Source organism: Poeciliopsis prolifica, unplaced genomic scaffold, assembly GCF_027474105.1.
Source record: "Poeciliopsis prolifica strain line A6 unplaced genomic scaffold, Auburn_PproV2 SCAFFOLD052, whole genome shotgun sequence".
Taxonomy (NCBI): Eukaryota; Metazoa; Chordata; class Actinopteri; order Cyprinodontiformes; family Poeciliidae; genus Poeciliopsis; species Poeciliopsis prolifica.
This window is the reverse complement of record NW_026562427.1, coordinates 454,317-475,334: the sequence shown is the minus strand read 5'-3', so window position 1 is coordinate 475,334 and position 21,018 is coordinate 454,317. Positions and strand designations below refer to the sequence as shown.

Here is a 21,018-nt window from a genome sequence, read left to right as displayed (position 1 = left end):
GATAGATAGATAGATAGATAGATAGATAGATAGATAGATAGATAGATAGATAGATAGATAGATAGATAGATAGATAGATAGATAGATAGATAGATAGATAGATAAACTGAAAAAAAACATCTTTTCAGTTTATGCAGTAAGATGCAGTATTTTGTGATTGACCATCACAAAATACTGCAGTGTTGTGAATTATAAGGGAAAGGTATGATGATTGTTTTTTTTTTTTTTTTTTTTATTTCTATCAACTTTGCAAATCTTGAGATTGATTTTTTTGTCTATTTAAAAAAAAAAAGAAGTTAAATAAAAACTGCCTCACAGTATAATGCTGTCAAGACAACTATTAGTGGGGAAAAAATGGAAGCCAAAGGTCTGATTGCCAGATTGAACCTATCTTGTTATTATCTGTCTGAGACAAACCTTAGATCTATGTATGTTAAAAACGCGAAGACAGCCCCGGGCTTCATTGCACCCTCCCAGCATAATCCATACACATGCTTTACTTTGGGATGTTCAGGGCTGTATGTTTCATTGGTTTTTCAACATACGTTTTGAGCATGAGGTTAAATATCATATAGCTGCTTTACTCAAGAATTTACTATGTCTAGCTTTCTGTTATCAAGGACTTGAAGATGGATGAATGGATGGATGGATGGATGGACGGACGGACGGGTGGACGGACGGATGGACGGATGGATACTGCAGTACATTTGAGCTGTCGTCTGTCTGGAAAAAAGCAGATGCAGAGGATCTGACTAAGCAAACAGAGCTCGAACTGTCAGGACAAGGTCAGGCCTTTGAAGCTACTCAGTTTCGGGCACAGTGCTTGAATGCACACAAAAAACACACGTAATGCACACAACAAACACACACGCACTTGCACATCCTCAATGCAACACATAATTTCAAGTCTATCGGAACGCTGATGATTGCAAATATGCACTAACACACACACACACAAGCGTGCTGTGAGCGGCGCTGAGTCTCTGGTACATGAGAGATTTGTCCCTCCTCAGGTTTCCATAGACTTCATAGCATTTCCTGCCCCTGAGTAGAACATTCTAAAGAATGTAATCACAGCAACACTGACATTATTCTATTATGTCGACTGAATTGATAATAATTCATCACATTTTACAGTGAAACGTGGTTTGAATACTGCTAATTATGATAAAGCCATATATATATATATATATATATATATATATATATATATATATATATATATATATATATATATATATATATATATATATATATATATATATATATATATATATATATTATATATATATATATATATATATATATATATATACATATGAGGTTAACAGGGATCACATCAACCAGCCGCCCACACAGGTGTTTTCAAATATTCTGCTTAATAAGACCTTCTCTCAGGACTGTGTGGGTGTGTGCAAATTCATCTCCGTATTCTTCTGTGGAGTTCCTGCACCTGTTTCAGTGTTTATGCCTGTACAAAAAGTACAGTGGTAAATCCCAGCATAACCCAAAGCCCTGTCTGCAGCCTTCAAAAGAAGCTGCACAGGAGCTTTGAGGGATTAGTTCAGCGTGTTGGCACGATGTTTGGAGCACCTGCTTTGAATGTTAGCGGCCCAACTTCACAGCTCATTCTCCTGGTAAGGCAATAAAAGCTGACACATAGTGGAAATTATTTATTACTGCTGATATCTTGGAATGGTTCACATTTCTCTAGGAGTGAGATTTCTCCTGTATCTTAGATTCAGCTGGAACACATCAGTGAGCCCCAGTGAGCTCGAGAAACTGATTTCTCACATTCATACCAGGAAGATCTGTTAATATAGATCAAAACATTTTTTTAAGCCTAAGGTATACATTTTTTAACAGCTAATTCCATCCAAACACTGAAAAAAGGTGAAATAAAGCATAAAATATGCTGGGATGGATAGGAGTGGAACCTGCGCCTCCTGGATTATGGCGACTAAAAATAAAGGATACATTTTTCTGCCAGTCAAAACATGCAATTTAGAGCAGCTTTAAAGGCTACGGGATTATTAGTAGCATCATTTCCCTTTAAAAACTTTAGGATTTGATTTGCTACAAACTTTCGTATATTTTTACAAAAATAATATGCAAAGTAGAGCCTCAATATAAAGTGCAAGAAAAATTAGACTTGGTTTTTTTAATCTTTTTGCAAATGAAATACTGAAAAGTTTGCATCTGTATTCATCCCCTTTAGTCAGAGCTCTGCAAAACTTGCACTGTAATTACAACTGCAAGTCTTTTGGGTCATGTCTCTACAAGCTTCACACATCTAAAAACAGAATTTAACTCAGTATTAGGATAGATTTTTATGCTAAATCCAACCTTCCACTCACTTTGACCATTTTAGCAGTGCTTCTCATTTCTTTCTTTCACCAAGGACTTTCTTCTTCTTGCCACTCAAATCCAGAGTGAATGATTCTGACTTGTCTTCAGTTTCTCCCACCCGAGCATGAAATTTATGGAGCTCCTCCAGAGTTACCGTGTGTCTCAGCTCAGGACGACGACCATGTTTGCAGCTGTTTTGGGTTCGTTCTGTTTTCAGATGATGGATTAAATGGGGGAGATGATGAGATAATGTTTCTTCTCCTTCAAACTGATGCACTACTTTGTGTTGGTCTATCATAAAAAAAATACAGTAAAACAAATTTTTTGTTTTGTGGTTGTAATGTGATAAAAAGTGGAAAAAGTGCATATAAACATATGATTTTTTTTCAGCTGTTTATCCTAATAAAAAGCAAATACTTAAGCCTTTAAGTTAACCTTGCAAGTTCAGAGTTAGCCACAACTCTATCTCCTTATGTCCCTTTGTAATAAATATGAAACTACAAGCGGGGGCTGTTAATTTTAAACAGACAAAAAGGCTGCAGCTGGAAACAAACAACGCGACTCAGTTCTGGCTCGCTGCTATGAAGAAGCAAAATTAGCAAACCAGATCTTCTCAAGCTCGCAAATTAACAAGTTATGCTAAATAAATGAATGCGCCACATAATCGGGTGCAAAAATGACAGCGTGTTAATCAGTGGCCTGAAGAGGTGTTGATAGGCCTGTTTTTAACATCTCGACTGAGATGTATCCGGGCAAACTGTTCCCTCGTTGCAGCCTCACGTTTGGCAATTTACGTCAAGAGACGTAACTTCTAAAATGTTGAAGCGTTTTTCTTTTCGAATCACACACACAGTGTTATATTTTTCAGTCTGTAATGTAAAAACCTAAACCCTTCTCTGACCCTGGGTACAGTTAACCTAAGCTGAAGGAAGAACACAGGTTCGGTGCTCCAGATGATACCAGCTGAATTTTAATGCTGCGGTCTAGTAGTAACATCCTGAGGGAACGGAGCTCTTAGAACTGGGTCTGACTCTGACCTGAATGTCTCTCCCTCTCTCTCTCCATCCTCCATAATTCATCTTCCAACTGTGTGTGTGTGAGTATTTTTAGCTAAGAACGGTGAACAGGCCGTGTACAGACAAACGGACGTGGACAGAGCCACATGGCAGGTGTGTGACATACAGCCGACCTGTGAAGGAGAGAAGTTTCACTGGTTGTGGCTCCGCTATGTCAGCCTCAGTGTGGAAACGTGTGTGTGTGTGTGTGTGCGCGGGGAGAAGCAGATGCCTGTCTGTTCTGGTTGACAGCAGATGACACTGATAGTGAAGGGAGATGTGGAATATTTCCACATTCATCTTCTGGGTGCAGAGTCTGTCCTTGCAGCCCAGCAAAACATCAGCTGTCACATGCGTTACACACTGGCGGAGGTGACAATTAATTTTCACATTGCACCTCATCATAGGATCTCACAGTGCCGTCAGTGCTCTGAAAAACATTCCAGTCAACTGCTTAATTTTGACATTTATGTGCCGAATTACTCATTGATGGTGCAAAATAACCAAAACACAATTGGATCGTGAGCAGTGAAAGAAATGAGACGGGATGTTTGAGAAAACTTAACAACCACGTGGAAAATCCGTAATCGTTAGAGAAAATAATGAAACATTATAAAGATCAAGTACAAGATGAGCAAGCTAAACATATATAAAAAGAATGGCATGATATTTTAAGGAACTGTCATTTTGTTCAAAACATTTCTAGAATACAGATGTGCAACTATGACAAATGTGAGTTTATGTGTCCTAATTCTGAAACTGGACACACGGAGAGATTTTCTCCTAGAAAGGCCCTGTCAATCAAATACTGTCTCTTTGCACTTCACCATTTGCACATATTTAAAGGAGGCGTAAAACATGCATTTAGGGTAAAGCCTGTCAGTATTTATGCCAATTACGGCACGAGTCAGAAGAGCTGTGTGTTATGCTCACATTGCCTGGTGAAAATACCATCTGCTGACAGCAGGAAAGTAAAGATTTTGTTACAGGTGACTAAAGAAAAAGTAAAAAGCAATGATTTATTGTTCTAGTTATATAATCTCTGTCTAAAAATGATTGTTCACCGTGGAACCTGAATCCCACTTCATCTCTTAGTCCTCAATCGCAACATAGAGGTTTCAAGTGTAGGCCAATTTTCATTGATTCTGTGGAGCAGGTTATAAATTCAGACTCTTCAGTTGCAAACCTAAAACAGAAGACTAGTAAATGTATTGTAAATACTCAATATGTCTTTGAAGCAAGTCTTCAGATGTATTCTGCATCAGTGTTAAAGCTGCAGTTGGTAACTTCTATAAAAAAAATGCATTTATATATTTATTAAAACCGTCACTTTGTCGAAACATGAGACAGATAATCTGTGGAAAAGTCAAGCTCCTTTGCCTCCGTCCTCCCTGTGGACCTATTGCCATCTGCAGAAATACAGCACTCCTGGTCAGAAAAAACAATCAGAGAAGGATGAAGGTCTTTTAACCGTTAACCATACTTGTGTACGCGCTGCTCATGACTCCCGGTTTGCTATACAGCAGAGAAACAACTTACCATTTCTGGAAAACTGTTTATCTGTGGCCATGCTTACTAGCTTTGCATAGCAGAGAGCAAGTGGAAGGGCGTGAGCAGTGTATACAAGTCTGACTGACGTTGGTAAGACTTGGCTCTGATTGGGTGTTTCTGGTTGGGATCATTGCATTTCTACAGATCTCAGTTGGACCACAGGAAGGAGGTAGAGCAGCTCAATTTTTTTTTCACAGTCTATCTGTGAAAACATATTTTCTATAAGTTACCTGCTGCTGCTTTAATGATTTTCAACTAAAATAATTCAATTAATTCAATACATTTTACCAATGTAACCCTTATTACAATGATTATTACTACTATGCATCGGTAGATATTTGTTTGTTATTGTCTCCAGTTCTTCTCAACAAGCCAAAATAGAAAATGAAACATTATTGTAAAGTAAACATAAAAACTCCTTCTTTAGTATGACTGATTCACAGATATCCAAGTGAAACATTTTTATATACATTTACTGACATGTTAGTATATGTTTGTTTACATATTTTTGCATATTTTCAGTAATCACTAACACACTTCAAGTAAAATTATGCATAAGAATAGCAAGGCCAAGTTTTTATTTTTTTATTTTTTGCAATAATCATAACATCATTGTCTTGTTTTGTTCCCATCTTCCAGGTCTAATGATTATTTGGCCATCTTGGAGAGAAAATTAATGTTCCAGCATAAAAAGTATATGACTGCCCCAATGGCTATTTTCTGAGATAAATTCTCAGAAAATAGCTCAACTTCACTTTTCGAGCATTCAGCACTTAGAGTGACTCTTTTGTTGATGCAGACAGAGCATCTGCATAATGCAGCATGAGATTAAGTACTATTATAAGGTCATTGTGACTAGATTTGTGAATTTTTTTGGTGGATCCCTTAGCAGTAAACCCATGAACTGCATCTCTTAGCTGCGATATTGATAGCATAGAATTCATTGAGAAGTTAAAAAGTTTGTGACCGCCTGGTTTGGCTGGATGTTGACCTATGTTTGCAGCAGTAAAACACACGTGAAAGGGTGATGATCTAAAATGTTATATGAAGCTAGATATGACACAACAGCGAGATGCAAGGAAGGCAGTTTGCCGGATTTATTGGTAAGCAATAAAAAAAATAATTAATTACTTTATTGGAACCCCAACTCGTACTTTTGGGATTCCGACTTTTTAGAATATAACTCTTTGCATTTGACTGCAATGTTTTCAGGCCGTCGTCAGCCAACAGATCGAAAAGAGTCTGACTGTTTTCAAGCAGTTTTCAAATAAAAACTCGACTGGTTGCAGAGTTGAGGTTAGAGCTCTGAGTACCCTCTTCTCTGCACACTGTGACAATCACCAGCTCCACTGCCTTGACCCTTGCCTCAGTGTGTACATGCCGGTGTGTGAGTGTGACCGCTCACCGTCACCTGTAAGCGAAACAGCGACTCTGACAGATATTGCCATCAACACTGCAGTTGCACGAAGGTGTGTAACACCATCTATAATTGCTTGGTCACATATTGATTATCAGACCGATAGAGGGGTTGCATTCACAAGCACCTTGTCCTACAAAGACGGTGCTGAAAATCAGACAATCATAAAATCTCACCAAGATGGAGAAAAGCAGAAAAGAACGTGAAAAAGGAAAACTTTTTTTTGGTGAACTTTCAGTGGTGCTGGAGCTGAGATAGGAGGACGAACGTGGAGAGTTTGGGAGGAAGAGAGGGGATTAGTGAGACTGATTCTGAGAGAAAAGAAGAAAAGAGGTAACTGGGGAAGGATGAAGCAAAGCATGACACAAGCGAAGTGAAGAATGTGGATCTTCATGGAGCAGGTCTTCTCTTCTAAAAGTGTTATATTAATGAATATTTTTGTCTCTTAGTAAAAAAAATTTGATTTTATTTGTCTGCAATTCATTTATCTTCAAAGTCAATAAAAATGCTAAACTACATGTTTTTAAAAATAATAATAATAATCTTCCTTTTCTTACTCTTGCTTCATACGCATGTTTACATCAAAAGCGGCGTGTTTTTGCAGGTATGTAGTAATATTAAATTATCCAGAGCAAATAGCAGTCTATTGCCAGAGATTGCAGAGGGGAAACTCACCTCAGGGTCCTGGAGGAAAAGATCCGAGCGGAGCAGAAGAAGAACTTCACCCCCGTTCACTCAACAATCACGAATACCTGACCGCCTCCGGACCCATCTCACTCTTGTTGTGTAGCTGTGTTTTCCCCTTCCACACCCCCTCCTGTGCTCACATTCGCACACACACTCCCACCTCCTACCCCCTCCTGCACTGCAGAGCTCGAGCAGTTTTCGGGACGCCGACGAGAGCAGCGGGGGGCGAACGGCCGCCGCGTCCGGGGCGGAGAGGATTCGCTCCGCACGCCTGGTTCTGCTCCGGGCGCAAGATGTGGAGGAGGAGAGACGGCGCGCCACTTAACAGGAGTTTGTGATCCGCTGGCTCCATCGGGGGCCGCAGGGAGCGCACCCTACACCAAGGGACCAGCGGAACACTGATCGCGGTGTTTTATCGCCATCTAGTGGTTGCACGAGCAACGCTTTTTCCGTTAGAAAAAAAAAACACACACACACTGCTTCTCTGCTGCTCAGCTTTGATTGGTTGCGATGCGCTTCAGTGGTTTCATAATAGGGACTGACCACACACCTGAGACCGCTTAGGAGCTGAAGTTCACAGTGTTCCCAGCAGATTCGTCCCCTGAGATGAATTTAATGTGCCCAGAAGCCATGCGCATGACTGAATTATGTGCATAATCATTCAAAATGGAAACAGCACAAAATCCACGTTTGCTATAAATATGTTATTGTAACACATCGTTAGACTTAAACCAGACAGATGGGGATAACACATTTGGATACATTTTATTTAGGTACATTTTGTCATGTTAATTTATAATCACTTTTTTTAAAGTTAATTTCTCCACTTAATTAATATAATTGCTCAGATAAATTAAGTTATTTTTCAACTTTAAAAAAAAAAATTATTTAAGCCTTCGGTTGATAATTTGTTAAACTATTTTTTACGGGTGCATCTGGACATCACCAAAAAGTTCAAGCATTGCAGCCAATTGTAAATCTTCTGAATTAAATAGATTCCCTTGTGCTGTGGCTCCATGCACTGTGCAGTAAATACAATGGAAGCCCAAGTTACTTTAATAGCGCCTCTCATCTGCATTGTTACCTACATCTTCTTCCACAGTTTCTATATGGGATATATGTCAGGCGAGTTAAATAAGCAACGCAATGCCATGGTCCTTAAAGCTGCTATTGGTACTTAAAGTAGCATGGCCATGCCAAGTACCGCTGAAAAATGAAATCAGCATCCCCTGCTAATCTGCAGGAATGCAGATGACTTTGGACTTGATAAAGCACAGCGGATACCAGCAGCAGATAACATGGTTCCCAAAGTCATCACTGACAGTTGAATCTTCACACTGGGCCAGAGGAACTTTGAGTCTGTGCCTCTTGGCTTAGAGCCTCTTCAAATCTGAATGAAATGCAGAGTTCACTTTTATTTGAGAACAGGACTTTGTATGCCATTAAGCAAGAATGTGGTCCTGTGTGTATCACAATCCTCTCAAGGTTGGAGTTATTCCAACTCTTTGTGCATCGTTTTCTAACACACGTTTTAATATGCTTGTCGTTTGAAGTCTTGATTGGGTGGGCCTCAGCATAACCTCCCTGTGAATATTTTATTTTTGTTTCTCTAGTGAAAATGTTTGATTTTAATTAACTAGAAGCCACAATCCTCTCAATCACAGAAATAAACACAGCAAAATCTACATAACGAGTTTGCATGACTGAATTCTGAGTTCCTCAACTGCATCTACATTACTGAAATGTAAAATCTCCTCACGTTATGACAGAAAACCATAAATCACATATCTCAATCTGCAGTCATCTTCTGTTGTGTAAATTCAAAATCCACGAGCCCTCTTCAATCAATGGTTGCTTATTATTCAGTGCTCATGCGCCCCATTTCTAATGCTGTCCTGGGCAATTGCCCTTAAGGTAAGTAATAATTATTCTCCACCGGCGTACATTACAAAAAAACACTCCTATCTTCAGTCAAATTCTTTAAAGGTTCAGCTATTTGTTACCGAATTAAATATTATACATTGCATCGACAACCTCATATGTTGAATTAAAAGTTAAAGAATTTCAGTGGCTCACATTTATTACCAATTTATTTCTATAATGTGGTTTTGCAAAGAAATACGGACTGTGGCCAAGAACCTCTGTTTGAAGTGCTTCCAAATCCTACATGGAATTATAGCTTTATCTCCTTACAAGCTTAGGCCCTGTGCCATTTCATTCACAAATCAGTGGCAGTGATTTGGAAGGCAGCATATTTAGGGGGATAATTTGTCTAAAACGGATTTGTGTTGAAAATGCATTTAACCTGATCGTTTTGGGGGGGTGAAAAAGGCCAGCATATTCAATAACCTATTTTATTAAAGTCCTCTATACTGTGCAGTCATTGATGATTTCTTTCTCTCAAGGAGAGTTTGTCTATGTATGGTGTGGATGTTTACTATGTCATAATAGATTCTTACAGTTCAATACATCTTCCTGCTTTATTTTAAATCCCCCAAGGAGGGAAATAGTTTAGTATTCTGTCAGATTTTCTGTAACAAGCTGATGACCTTCCAGTAAATAGGAAAAGGGAAAAACGCGTCTGCATTGGAAAACTGGTGGCAGCGTGTTTAGCAAATAAATGCTGTGCTCTATATCAGGTTAGATCCCAAGAAAATACAATAGTCTTCGGATCTCAAAGGGTTGTTATTATTATTGGTGCAGATTTTGTGAAAATATTGAGAAGAAAGAAACGCTGTCACAGGTGCATTTCTCGATATGAAACCCTGTCTTCTCCATCTTTCTGCGTGAAGGTTTCAGTCCCGATGTGACATCGTTGTCTGATGCCTGTGGCGGAGCGGGAGCTTTGTGCGGGCGGACCACGCCCCGGCCGCGGCGTGTGCGGTGCTGTCTGACGAACTGGGTTAGCTCACTGCTGCCGCTGCCGCTTACCTCAAGGTGTTGCGCCGAATAATGTGCCCCTGCAATGAAAAGCACGTCCATCTGGGGAGGTCGCTGATTTGTCTAATACTAATTTTATTAACCGTGTTTCTCATGGAAAAATTACGTATTTTTTTTAAATTAAAATAAATAAAAATAACACATATATAGTGGGGCATGTTGTCAACTTAGAGCACACATCTTTTTCTTTCTTTTTGGAAATTTTTTTTTAATGTCACTGATATTATCGACCAACTTGTTAATGGAACTATCAGTTCCATTAACAAGATAGTTTTTTAAATTGAGAAAGGGGGGAATAAAAAAAAACCTGCTTTCAAACCATTGCGCTTCAAATGACCGGGGGTGCGTTTTTCGACACAACACCGTGCGTCCAGTTGGGTTTACAAGCCCTGCGAAGATGGCGACTTCAGGGAGGAGTGCATTATTATCCTCCACATCAGCTGGATCTAAGAGCACGCTGGAGAGCTCCAACCCGGAGGAGGAGGATGGGCAGGACCTATGGTGGGCGATGCGAAATTTAACACTGTTTCAGTGCGCGCGGGTTTTGAGGTTTCACAGCGGAGAGTCACAGTGTTGGGCTAAGGATGGGTTGACAGCTAGCCTGCTAGCGATGCTAACTAGCATCAGCACCAGACTCAGCGGTGACACAGCGGCACCAGCTCGCGCTAGCCTGTCGCTGCTGCCAGTCATTGTTTATGTATGAGTGAGCGAACACGCCTCGTTTGGCTGCGTTTTTTTTTAACGGCCCCGCTCTCTCTGCAGGTCCACCATCCTGAGTGAAGTGTCCACCCATTCAAGATCAAAGCTACCGTCTGGGAAAAATGTCCTGGTCATGGGTGGGTATCTGTCCGCAGCCTCCTGGCTAGCCAATGGGCATCGTTAGCTCGGATAGCCCTGTAGCTGCTGACCACCTCATCCTGTTCCCTTGACTCGTACCTGCTCTGTAGCTAGGCTAGCTGCCTCTGGTGATGGGGCTTTTGTGTCAAAGCTTTGTGGCTGGAGAGACGGAGACAGGTGTATTTTTCTGACACGGTCGTTCATCATCACATCATGAGAGAAACCCTGCAAGTCATTCTAGCTCCCAGAGATGCTAGTCGCTGCTAGGCAACGATAATTCTAGGACACGGGTGGAAAAAAAAAAAAAAGACGTGCAAAACACACGGAGGCAGTTTGGTATTTTTGGTTTGATTGAAGCAGAAAGGTTGCCTCCCATTAGACCTCGCTAATGTCCGCACACATTAACACCCAGCACACACATCCGCCTGAGATAATCCGCTGCATGCTATCCATTACAGCTAATCAGCCACTTGGTTGCCTGTGTATGGAGTGCTGTGTGTGTGTGTGTGTTGTGTGTGTGAGACCATTTGCTTGTTATGCTGTCCATGACAACATCAGCAGGCTCAGCTGTAATACACCGTGTCCCCCTGTTGGTATAGGTTAATATGACACACAGCAAGAATGGGTGCAGAGCTGACCTTATGACACGCTATATAAAACGGTGTTATGGATGGTGTTTCCATGCAGACATTCACAGCTGTGTTTCAACGAAGTAGGATGACGTTTAAGCCTATTTGAGAATTTCCTCCCCTTAGTTCTAATTGTGAAATGTGAAAATCAGTGTCTTATCAAGTTCACCAGATTGTCAAATACCCAAACATATCAAATTCCCATAAACTATACACATATGAAATCATATTCATTCCAAACAAGACAGCAAAGTAACTTTTTTGGTTCCCTAATACATAGCTGTATTTTCAAAAAGTAACGTTTTTACATATTTTATAAACAGAACTAAGGACATTAGTTGAATTCTACGCTACATGTAGATATTAAAATACTCTTTCTGGCCATCTGAATACTGCGAAACGTTAGATTAAGTATACACTTTAAAGTCGTAGCACTCCTCTCTAACAATGTTTGGATTCGTGAAGATTGCATTTTGTTTTTAACTGGGAGTAGCTGATAATACACCACAGTATGTGATTAAAAGGATGCACATTAAAAGTTGTTTATCCTCACCAGCTGCAAAATGTTGGTTGAGGTCAGTCACTTTTTAACTTGACCACTATTCAACCTTAAAGCATGTTTTTTTTTTTTAAATGGAAGAAAAACATTGAAATGTAAATTTGAATCAAGTGGTGTGACTGATTGTCCGCATTGGGATCCATGTTATTCACCTATTTTCTGTATTTAGGTGAGGTGGGCTCGGGGAAGACCACCTTGGTTGCAAAGTTACAAGGTATTGAGGAGTACATGAAAGGGCGTGGCCTGGAATATCTCTACTTCAGCGTTCACGATGATGACATTGACGGTAACCAGACTACAGATTCTTTCTTTTTTTAAATTTTTTTATCTCCATCTGCTTTTAAAACACCAGTAGTACCGCGTGTCAAGACAGCTGTCCCGGAGATGCTTAAATGTTGACCTAGTTTGTGCGTTCGTTTAGATTACACTCGATGCAACGCGTGGGTCTTGGACGGAGACCTCTACCACAAAGGCCTGCAGGGAGTAGCTGTTCCAGTGGGCTCCATCGAAGACACTTTGCTGCTGATAACAGTTGACATGTCACGGCCCTGGAATGCCCTGGACTCTCTTCAGAAGTGGGCTGCCGTTGCGAGGGAACACATCGACAAACTCCGAGTCGCTCCAGAAAAGCTGCGGGAGCTGGAACACAAAAGTGAGTCAGCTGAGGGGCAGGGGAGTGAAGGGAGCACGTCTTATTTGAAGTTTTATCTAAAGAATGTTTCAGAATGTGCCCAATGTTTCAACTGTTCACTTGACTTTTTTTTTTTAGTTGTAAAACAGTTTCAGGAGTACACAGAGCCGGGCAGCGGAGAGGACGGCACGCCGCAGAGAAGGAGTGACGAGGAAGAAGGCGTGCTGCTGCCGTTAGGGGACAACACACTCACACACAACCTGGGAATACCGGTAGTGGTGGTCTGCACAAAGGTACAAACTTTCCAAAATGTGTTTTTACATACAATTTTGGTCAGAAGGAGTTTTTGAAAACCTACCAATTTAACTGTAGAAAGTTCTAATAAGACTGGTGAAACGTTTAGCCAAAATGTTGACAGACTCTGCATTCATAATGCCGACCTTTTTATGGATTAGCATAAATTCACAATTAGCATACATTCACTCAAAGACTCAGACCTTTTTTCATTTTTTGTCCATAAAAATCATTCAAGTTTTTTTTCATTCAAGACTCCAGTGAGTGTATGTAATCTTATCTCCAAAACGATTTTTATATAAAACTTTTACCTTGAGCTACATTGTGGATAAACCCTGATTTATTGCAGCTGTTGGCAAACTTTCAAACTGATTTCTGTTACCTGCTTATCTGTCCTCAGTGTGATGCTATCAGCACACTGGAGAAGGAGCACGACTACAGAGACGAACACTTGGACTTCATCCAGTCCCACATCAGACATTTCTGTCTGCAGTGTATCCTTGAACGACCACAATGCTGCACCCTTGATGCTGCAGCAGAATATGCAGCACTACCACTGCTACATTGCAACACATACTTTCTGATCATTCAGCAGTTTACCCATGAAGCTACGTTTTTTTTTCTTTTCAGGAATATGAAAACTTGCGCCCTTCTGTGTGCAGGTATTTGGTAATGAGCAGATCATCTGTCATTTGTTCTTCTGCTTTGTTTTGTCTTGTCAAGGTTTATTAAAAAAAAAAAAAAAAAAAAAGCTTTCAAAGGTTGTTGATTGAAAAATGTCCAGGACTTGTATTCCTGTCTGAGCGGATTTCAATGAGCCAAAGCTCGAATAAGTTCATCTGAAAGTTTGTTTTCTTTTTCTTTATTAAAGATGTTTGTCGTCGTGGTTTTCAGGCCATTGTTAGCTGAAATTGCTTTGTTCGGAATAGCCTTGACAGTGCGTTCAGATGGCGCCTCTTTGCTTTACACGTCAGTGAAGGAGATGAAGAACCTGGACATCCTTTACAAATATCTTGTTCACAGACTCTACGGCTTTCCCTTCCACTGCCCGGCTCAGGTGGTGGAGAGAGACGCCGTTTTCATGTAAGCTCGTATGCTTCCTCTCCCGGAGGACGACAGCATCGTCTTTCGATTTGGTTTGTAACCCCCTCTGTCTTCTGCCAGTCCGTCAGGTTGGGATAATGAGAAAAAGATCGCTATACTTCATGAGAACTTCCAATCGCTGAAATCAGATGACAGCTACGAGGACGTAGTAGTCAAACCGCCAGTTAGAAAGGTACAAACTCACAAAAGAGCATAATGGCTTCCATCATTTTTACAGCTAATGCAATGTAAACAGCCTAATGGGCAGTGTCTTCTGAAAGTATTGATGTCTGACCAACAGAAAGTAACACACAATTATAAAACAGGAAGAAAAGAATCTTTTTTTCAACATTTTTACAGATCAAAATCTGAGAAGAGTGTTTATTTACATTTAGCTCTACTGACGCGATACTTTGTAGAGCGCCTTGGAGCGTAATTATAGCTGCAAGTGTTGGAAGGCTTCACGAGCTTCACACTTCTAAAGGCTAACATATTTGCCAGTTCTTAGAAAAGTTGCCCAAGATTAGATGGAGAGCATCTGTGAAGATCTTTTTGAAGTTTCGCTGCGGGTTTTTAATTAGATTTAGGACTAGATTTTGACTGGGCCATTCTAACATAAAAAAACCAGACCGGACAGATTCTTTCACAGCTCTCGCTGTCTGTTTAGAGGATGACCCTGCACCTCGCTTTCCAGACCACACTTTTGCAATAAAAGTGTGGTCTGGAAGTAAAAGGAATCCTCCCGGAGACCTCAAGCAAGACTTCTTGGGGTTTTCTTCTACCAGTGCCTTTCTTCTTGCTACTTCTCCATAAAAGCCAAATTTGAGAATTACCCAACAAATTGATTTTATGTCAACAGATCTTCCCACTTGAGTTGTAGATCTCTGCAGCTATTCCAGAACTACCACAGCCACTTTGGCTGTTTTTTTTTTTTTGTCTGATGCTCTCCTTTTACAGGCTGCGAGTTTATGTGGACATCTGTGTCCTTGGTGTGCAGACGTATTGCTCTTTTTATTTTTTAAACGATGAAATGTCCCATTCTTGGAACTTATTTTCGAAACCTGCTTTAAATTTTGCTAGAATTTTCCCCTGACGTCTCTTCTTAGTGATACTTGTTCATTAATTTTCTCTAAAAAGACTCTGAAGCTTATATTGAACAGCTGAAATTATGCTGACGCTGTATTTCAGAAAGTGGCTCATGAAATTTAGGTCACACTAAATCACACAAAAATTCAATTGTAAATTGTAAGGTGTTTTTTTTCTTTTCTCTAGATTGTCCATGAAAAAGAGATTCAGGCAGAAGATGACCAAGTGTTTCTGGTAAAGCTGCAGGTCAGGAAACATTTCCACTTTGCTAAAGCATGCTGGGTCGCACAGATATTAAATCTGTCTTGATGTGTCAATTAGGGGCTAATTGTTGGGAGTGTGCATATTGTCCTCTAATTTGCAGACGCTGCTTGCCAAACAGCCCGCTGTAACAGCAGGGCGACCAGTGGTGAGTGGCTCTTCTATTTATTTTTTTCCCAAATCCGTTGGCTCGAATAAAGCGAGCTCCTAAGTTGCCATGTGTGTAAGTTGTTGTTGTTTTGATCTAAAGGACACCACTAGCAGGGCGCCCACAGGCTCCCCGAGAACAAGCAATCGCTCCGCAGCGGCCAACGTGGCGAACGCCATGCCGCAGTCAGGTGTGAACTCATCCGTCTTTATTCCTTGCTCTCTCCCTGCATCTGCATTTTCCGCGCCACGTAAATGCTGTCCTAATTATTTACACCACAGGTCAGACAAGTGAGGGTGTGCTGGCCAATTTCTTTAACAGTCTACTGACAAAGAAAGCCGGGACAGGCGGCCCCGGGACACCAGGTGGTAACAACACTCCAGGAACTGTACGGAAGTCAGGTGAGAACACAAAGCCTCTCACTTTTCCTTGTTTTTACAGTGTGACATGTTAGACAACTGTGCTTGTGGAAAACATTTCCATCCTTAGTCACGCCTCATCACTTCAGCTCCCATTTGCTGTCTGTTGTCTGTACTTTCCCACTTGTTCGCCACTCCATTTATAATGTGTGTATGCACTAGTCAGAGGATGCTGGCCACGTTGAGGTGTGTGTGAGCAAGATATTTCTCATTTACCGTTGCTCGCCTTTTTTTGTGTTTTTTTTTTTTCTTTTAATCAAACCCTCCTCCCTCTTCTGAATGTTTATCCCCAAGCATCAAAAGAGGAACGTTTATATTACCTAGAGGCATTTTTGTCAAAAATGTCTTTTTTGGCAATTAATTTGTCTTACTAAAATGAATTTCAAACAAGAAAATCTTGAAATTACAACTAAAATATTTGATTATTTTTTTAGAACTACATTTTTAGTTGCAAATTGGATTTTACAACAAAGCAGATCCAGTCATTTCAAATGACATCATCAGCACAAAGGCAAAAATACATGAATGATACATAGTTGTTGCATGTTCCCTTTTCTCCTCTCTAATTGCCAAAATATTTTTTCTCACTTTTTGGAATTTTTTTGTTGTTGTTTTTTTTTGGTCTTGTCTGCTTGCTGAAATTTATTTCTAATCACTAACATCTGCATCTGTAAATGCACATGATTCTAAGTAAGAATAAAACACAGTGAAGGAGCAACAAGCAGCATGGAATGGCTGAAAGCCCAAATGCAGACATCATTGACTCTGTACTTTACCGCTGTTGTTGGAGACAGAAATTGATCAGAACCAGATGTCCTGTTCTGTTGCATAAGTTATCTTGAAACTTCCTCCATCCACACATTATATAGCATCAGGCTTATTTAGCTGTTCTTTAAGGATAGGTATTCTCCTATCCACAACTACAGTCTGCAAAGTTTCTTTTTTTTTGTGCTTCTTTCTAAACATTTTCTTGATCAGTTAAGCTCCAGCTTGACCTGCATCATTTCTATTCTAACATCTTCTCATTTGGCATCAGATATATTTTAGCTATGTGTTTGACTGCTGAATTGAGGCATCTGTAGTTGCACTGATTGTCAAAAAATGCTAATAGTGGTTGGTCTTGATATCCTCTAAAGTTAAGGATGTCGAAGTCCAGTAAACTGTGGAACCTGGTGTGGAAGTGCTTTATCTTTTAGCAGTGAAAGGGAGACTGGAATAGACGCATTTTTAGAATGCTTGTATGTATGTGTTAGAACGGCTCAATTAAAGTTCAGACCTAAATCTATTGAGAGGGTTCAGACACCCTCCATTACATCTGATTGAGTTTAAGCTATTTTTTCCAATTGAAATTTTAAGAAAATTTTCAGATGTGAAAAGATAAACGGATACCTCATAAGTCTAGCAACTGTCTGAATTCAAACGTGTAATAAAACGTGGAAAAGGGTTGTAAATACTCGACTTGCTTGGCGCTATGTGTCAGATAAATCAGACTGGAATTGATCATGTCCAGCTCCTTTGCAACACTCTGTGGCTTTTTATCGATTTCCTGTTATCATTCTGGGATTATTCTTGCCAGTGTTGGCTGTTATTCTCAGCTGCAGCTGCTCTTCCTTTCTGCTAATGAGTTCAGACACAATGAGACCACTGGAAGCGCAGCAGCCTTCTGAGATGTTTGCATTAATCTGAGAAAAGTGGCCTAATTAACAATACTGCAATTGCGGTAGTGCTTATTCTCATCCATTCAGAATGATAATCAGACTTTTAGGGTTAAGGAGGTAAATTAAGCTAGCTAGACTATCGCTGTCCTAGTTTTACCCAGTTCTTATTTTAATCATGTGCATTTGAAACACAGCTTATCGCATTGTGGGTAAAAACTGCGTCAATGTTCACTCCTCTGCAGTGCAGTAGCAATTGTTTACTTTCTTTTCCTTTTTTTTTTTTTAAACTTCAGGTTCAAAGCTGGGACTGAGCGACGTCCAGGCAGAGCTGGACCGCATATCCAACCGAGAAACTGACTCGGACTTGTCCAATGCCAACGACACCGCCGCCACCGACGGCCAGGACACATGAAGAGCAACGCACTTCACCTCTGCTCTCCTTCTATTCCCTCCTCTGCACCTCCATCCACCTCCCTTCTTCCCTCCACCTTCAGCCTCCACTTCATCATAAAGAACGCGGTGAGGGTGGGGCCAGGGGGTCGGATGGGCGGACAGATACTGTCCTTCTCATCACTTTCTTCTTGAAGAGAACTCGCCATCTCTTCCCCCTTACGTCTTCTCTCACCCACACCTCTTTCCTGCCCCCGCGTTTTTTTTTTTTTTTGTCTTCTCAGCTGTTACACCAAGGACAAGTTTGTGTCACTGTTACATGCAAGTACGTGTCTATGGGGAAAGCGGGGACCAGTTGGGGTGAGAAGGAGAGGGTGAAAAAGGATTGACTGAACGTGAGGATGTCTTATGCATCCGCTTACTGTGATAGTACAGTCAGTGTTTTTACAGTATAAATGCTGAGGGCGCATGTTGATGAGACTCTACTTAGGATAAAATAGGAGGGACTGTGTTTATTGTACAAAAAGCACCAGATGGGGGACAAAAAAAATGAAACAAAAATGCAAATTGTCTTTTGTTTTGTTTTTTTAACATGAAGGGAAAAACATACCAGTGTTTGTGTGTGTTTGTGTGTGTGTGTGTGTGTGTGTGTATGTACTTGTATGGATGTGTGATTGTGTGAATCAAAGTATAAGAATGTGGTAGATAGACGATGACTAGGAAAGTTTCAACCAGAACCCGTTTCTTACGAGAGGTTTTTGGGCTGTTCACTACCAAATGGGAAACGTCATTACCATTGTCATACACTACAATTACACCAGCTGCATCTGTTACACTACCAGACTTAATTGAGGAATACAAATAAATAAATAAACGTTGATACGCAAACACTAAGGTTTCTTGTCCTATAATTGGCCAAACAATCTGCTGGAGGCGGTGCAGCAAACTGAAAGAAGTGGGTAGCAGTGGCTGAGCTTTACTTGTACAGAAAATAAAAGCATTTGCAAGTTTATTTGTTGCTCCTTGTGGGGTGGGTGGTGGTAAAGGTTTAAGGGGAGGGGGCATTAGAACAAAGGGAGGGTCACATCCAGAATGTACAGTCATTGTCTCGCTGATTGGTCCTGTTATTTCAGAGCTCCATGTTGGCGTTTGTATAATCAGACATGTCAATCAGTCAAATAAAAAGGTGTATTTATTCGGATTTACCTTTCATCTCCTTTGTTGTTTTTTGTTTTGTTTTTTTTTCAGAATTCCTACGCAGTCTGGAGGAGCATAGGATTTGACTTAGATGATTTCTGGATCTGAAACACCATATTATGAGCGTGTTTTACTGCTCCAGTATTAAAATGATGGGTAGATAGATTGAAGAATCTATCTACCCATCATTTTATCTGTCTTTGCCCATCATTAGTCCATCTATTCATCCATTCCTATGTCTAGCAAGCATCTATTCATCCAACTATCAATGAAACCTCGAGATCATTCATCCACATCCTCTCATCAACACCTTTTCTATCCATCCACCCATTCTCACAGATTACATATTTATACGCTCACCTCAATAGAAATATCTGCAGATAATTGATTTAACTTTTTTATTTATCCTCTGCTAATTTGAGTCTGGAGGAGAATGGGATTTGGGGGTGATAAATGTGCACGAACCCTGTCAAATGTTCACATCACATACACCTAATTAAATTATACAGATCATTTAGAAATAAAATGGTGCTCCGATGAATTCCTTCAAGTGCTCTCGCAAAGTGTACCGAAGGCTGAGCTGTGCTGCCACATCAAATAATCAAATATATTTCGTTTTATTTCCTTTTTTACCTGGTGGTTACATGGCGCCAGGATGCTGGATGAGAGGGAAAAACGTTAAATGTGGGTGGGTGCTGGGAGATTTATGATTTCCTTATTACTTTGATCAAATTCAATGGTTTGTGCAGGGCAAGAAAAGATCCAGGGATGCCCAGTCTCACAGCTTACAGGACTTTAGGAATCCTCTATTGGCAGCTTGATTTCAGATACCACACAGCAAGCCATTGACAGATTAGAGAAACACATTCTTTGATAAGATAGGGCCATTCTTAAGCATAGAGTAGCAGCAGCGTTATATCAGGTGAAAAGTTGGTTCATTCATGCTTTATTCTGAGCTGTGTCTTTTTTTCGTGAGCAGCAGAGAGCCATTTAAGCCCAGGATGATGCATTTATAGCAGTTCCCAGTTATCTTCTTATGTAATGAGCAAACTAAGAGGCTGCCAAAATTGAATTTATTTCCTTACCCAGTGTCAGGGTAAATTGGGCAGTGTTTAAGCTTCATTAAGTTTTATTCCAAAAGGTTAATTTTATTTATTTTCACATACAAAATACAGATTCATTCTCTAAATTAGAATGCTATGTGAAGGTTAATTTATTTTCTTTATATTCTCAAGGAAAAACACATCATGCGAATGATTCACACACACACACACACACTGTTTTCAAGTCTTTCTGTCAATTATCACTTTTTTTTTCTTTTTTTTACACACAGGAATAAGAGTTCAATAAAAATATTTTTAAAACTGAGACTCACTGGAACATGTATTCTAACTTACTGGATATGAAGACAAACTTGAATGAAAACCCGAAAAGAAACAAAAAGATATAAACAAGAAAGAAATGTCCACACTTGAGTGTTTCACCCCTTCAGTGGACACGTCGCACCCTACTGTAAGGCTTCCTGGTGCGTTTCCTGCTGTTAGAACAATGTGTTTCTCAATAACCCTTCTTGGACTTTCACCTTTTGAGGTCTATGGCACGCTTCACACACATGGCCATGCATTACTCTGCATGCGTGGTACTCGCTTTTTGTTTATTTTACTTTCATCTCTAGCCGTTCTGCTCCCTTTCTAGGCTCGCCTATTGATTCAACTGGAGTTTTCAGTTACAATTTAACTAACACTTGAGTTTGTTGTTAGAAATGCAACATACAACCATAGCACTCCCGTTATTCAGCTGTTGCAATTCCCACAATGAAAAACCCAA

The 21,018-nt window shown here is 40.2% G+C and overlaps 2 protein-coding genes across 2 annotated transcripts in view; one reads left to right on the top strand and one right to left on the bottom strand.

Moving 5' to 3' along the window:
- The window catches only part of cpne4b (copine IVb), a 34,605-nt gene extending 27,215 nt beyond the window's left edge, over window positions 1-7,390 (bottom strand). Inside the window, exon 1 of the mRNA XM_055058858.1 lies at window positions 7,048-7,390. The gene's annotated coding sequence lies outside the window, so the exon portion shown is untranslated. The remainder of the gene's footprint in view (window positions 1-7,047) is intronic.
- Window positions 7,391-10,357: 2,967 nt separating this feature from the next.
- On the top strand, window positions 10,358-19,199 carry dync1li1 (dynein, cytoplasmic 1, light intermediate chain 1). The gene is given in 14 exon segments (XM_055058939.1): window positions 10,358-10,500; window positions 10,762-10,835; window positions 12,194-12,310; window positions 12,446-12,676; window positions 12,794-12,948; window positions 13,350-13,443; window positions 13,897-14,032; window positions 14,114-14,225; window positions 15,305-15,364; window positions 15,483-15,527; window positions 15,630-15,717; window positions 15,809-15,928; window positions 17,898-17,988; window positions 17,990-19,199. Coding segments are annotated over 14 exon segments (1,821 nt in total). The 5' UTR covers window positions 10,358-10,396; the 3' UTR covers window positions 18,384-19,199.
- Window positions 19,200-21,018: the final 1,819 nt, after the last annotated feature.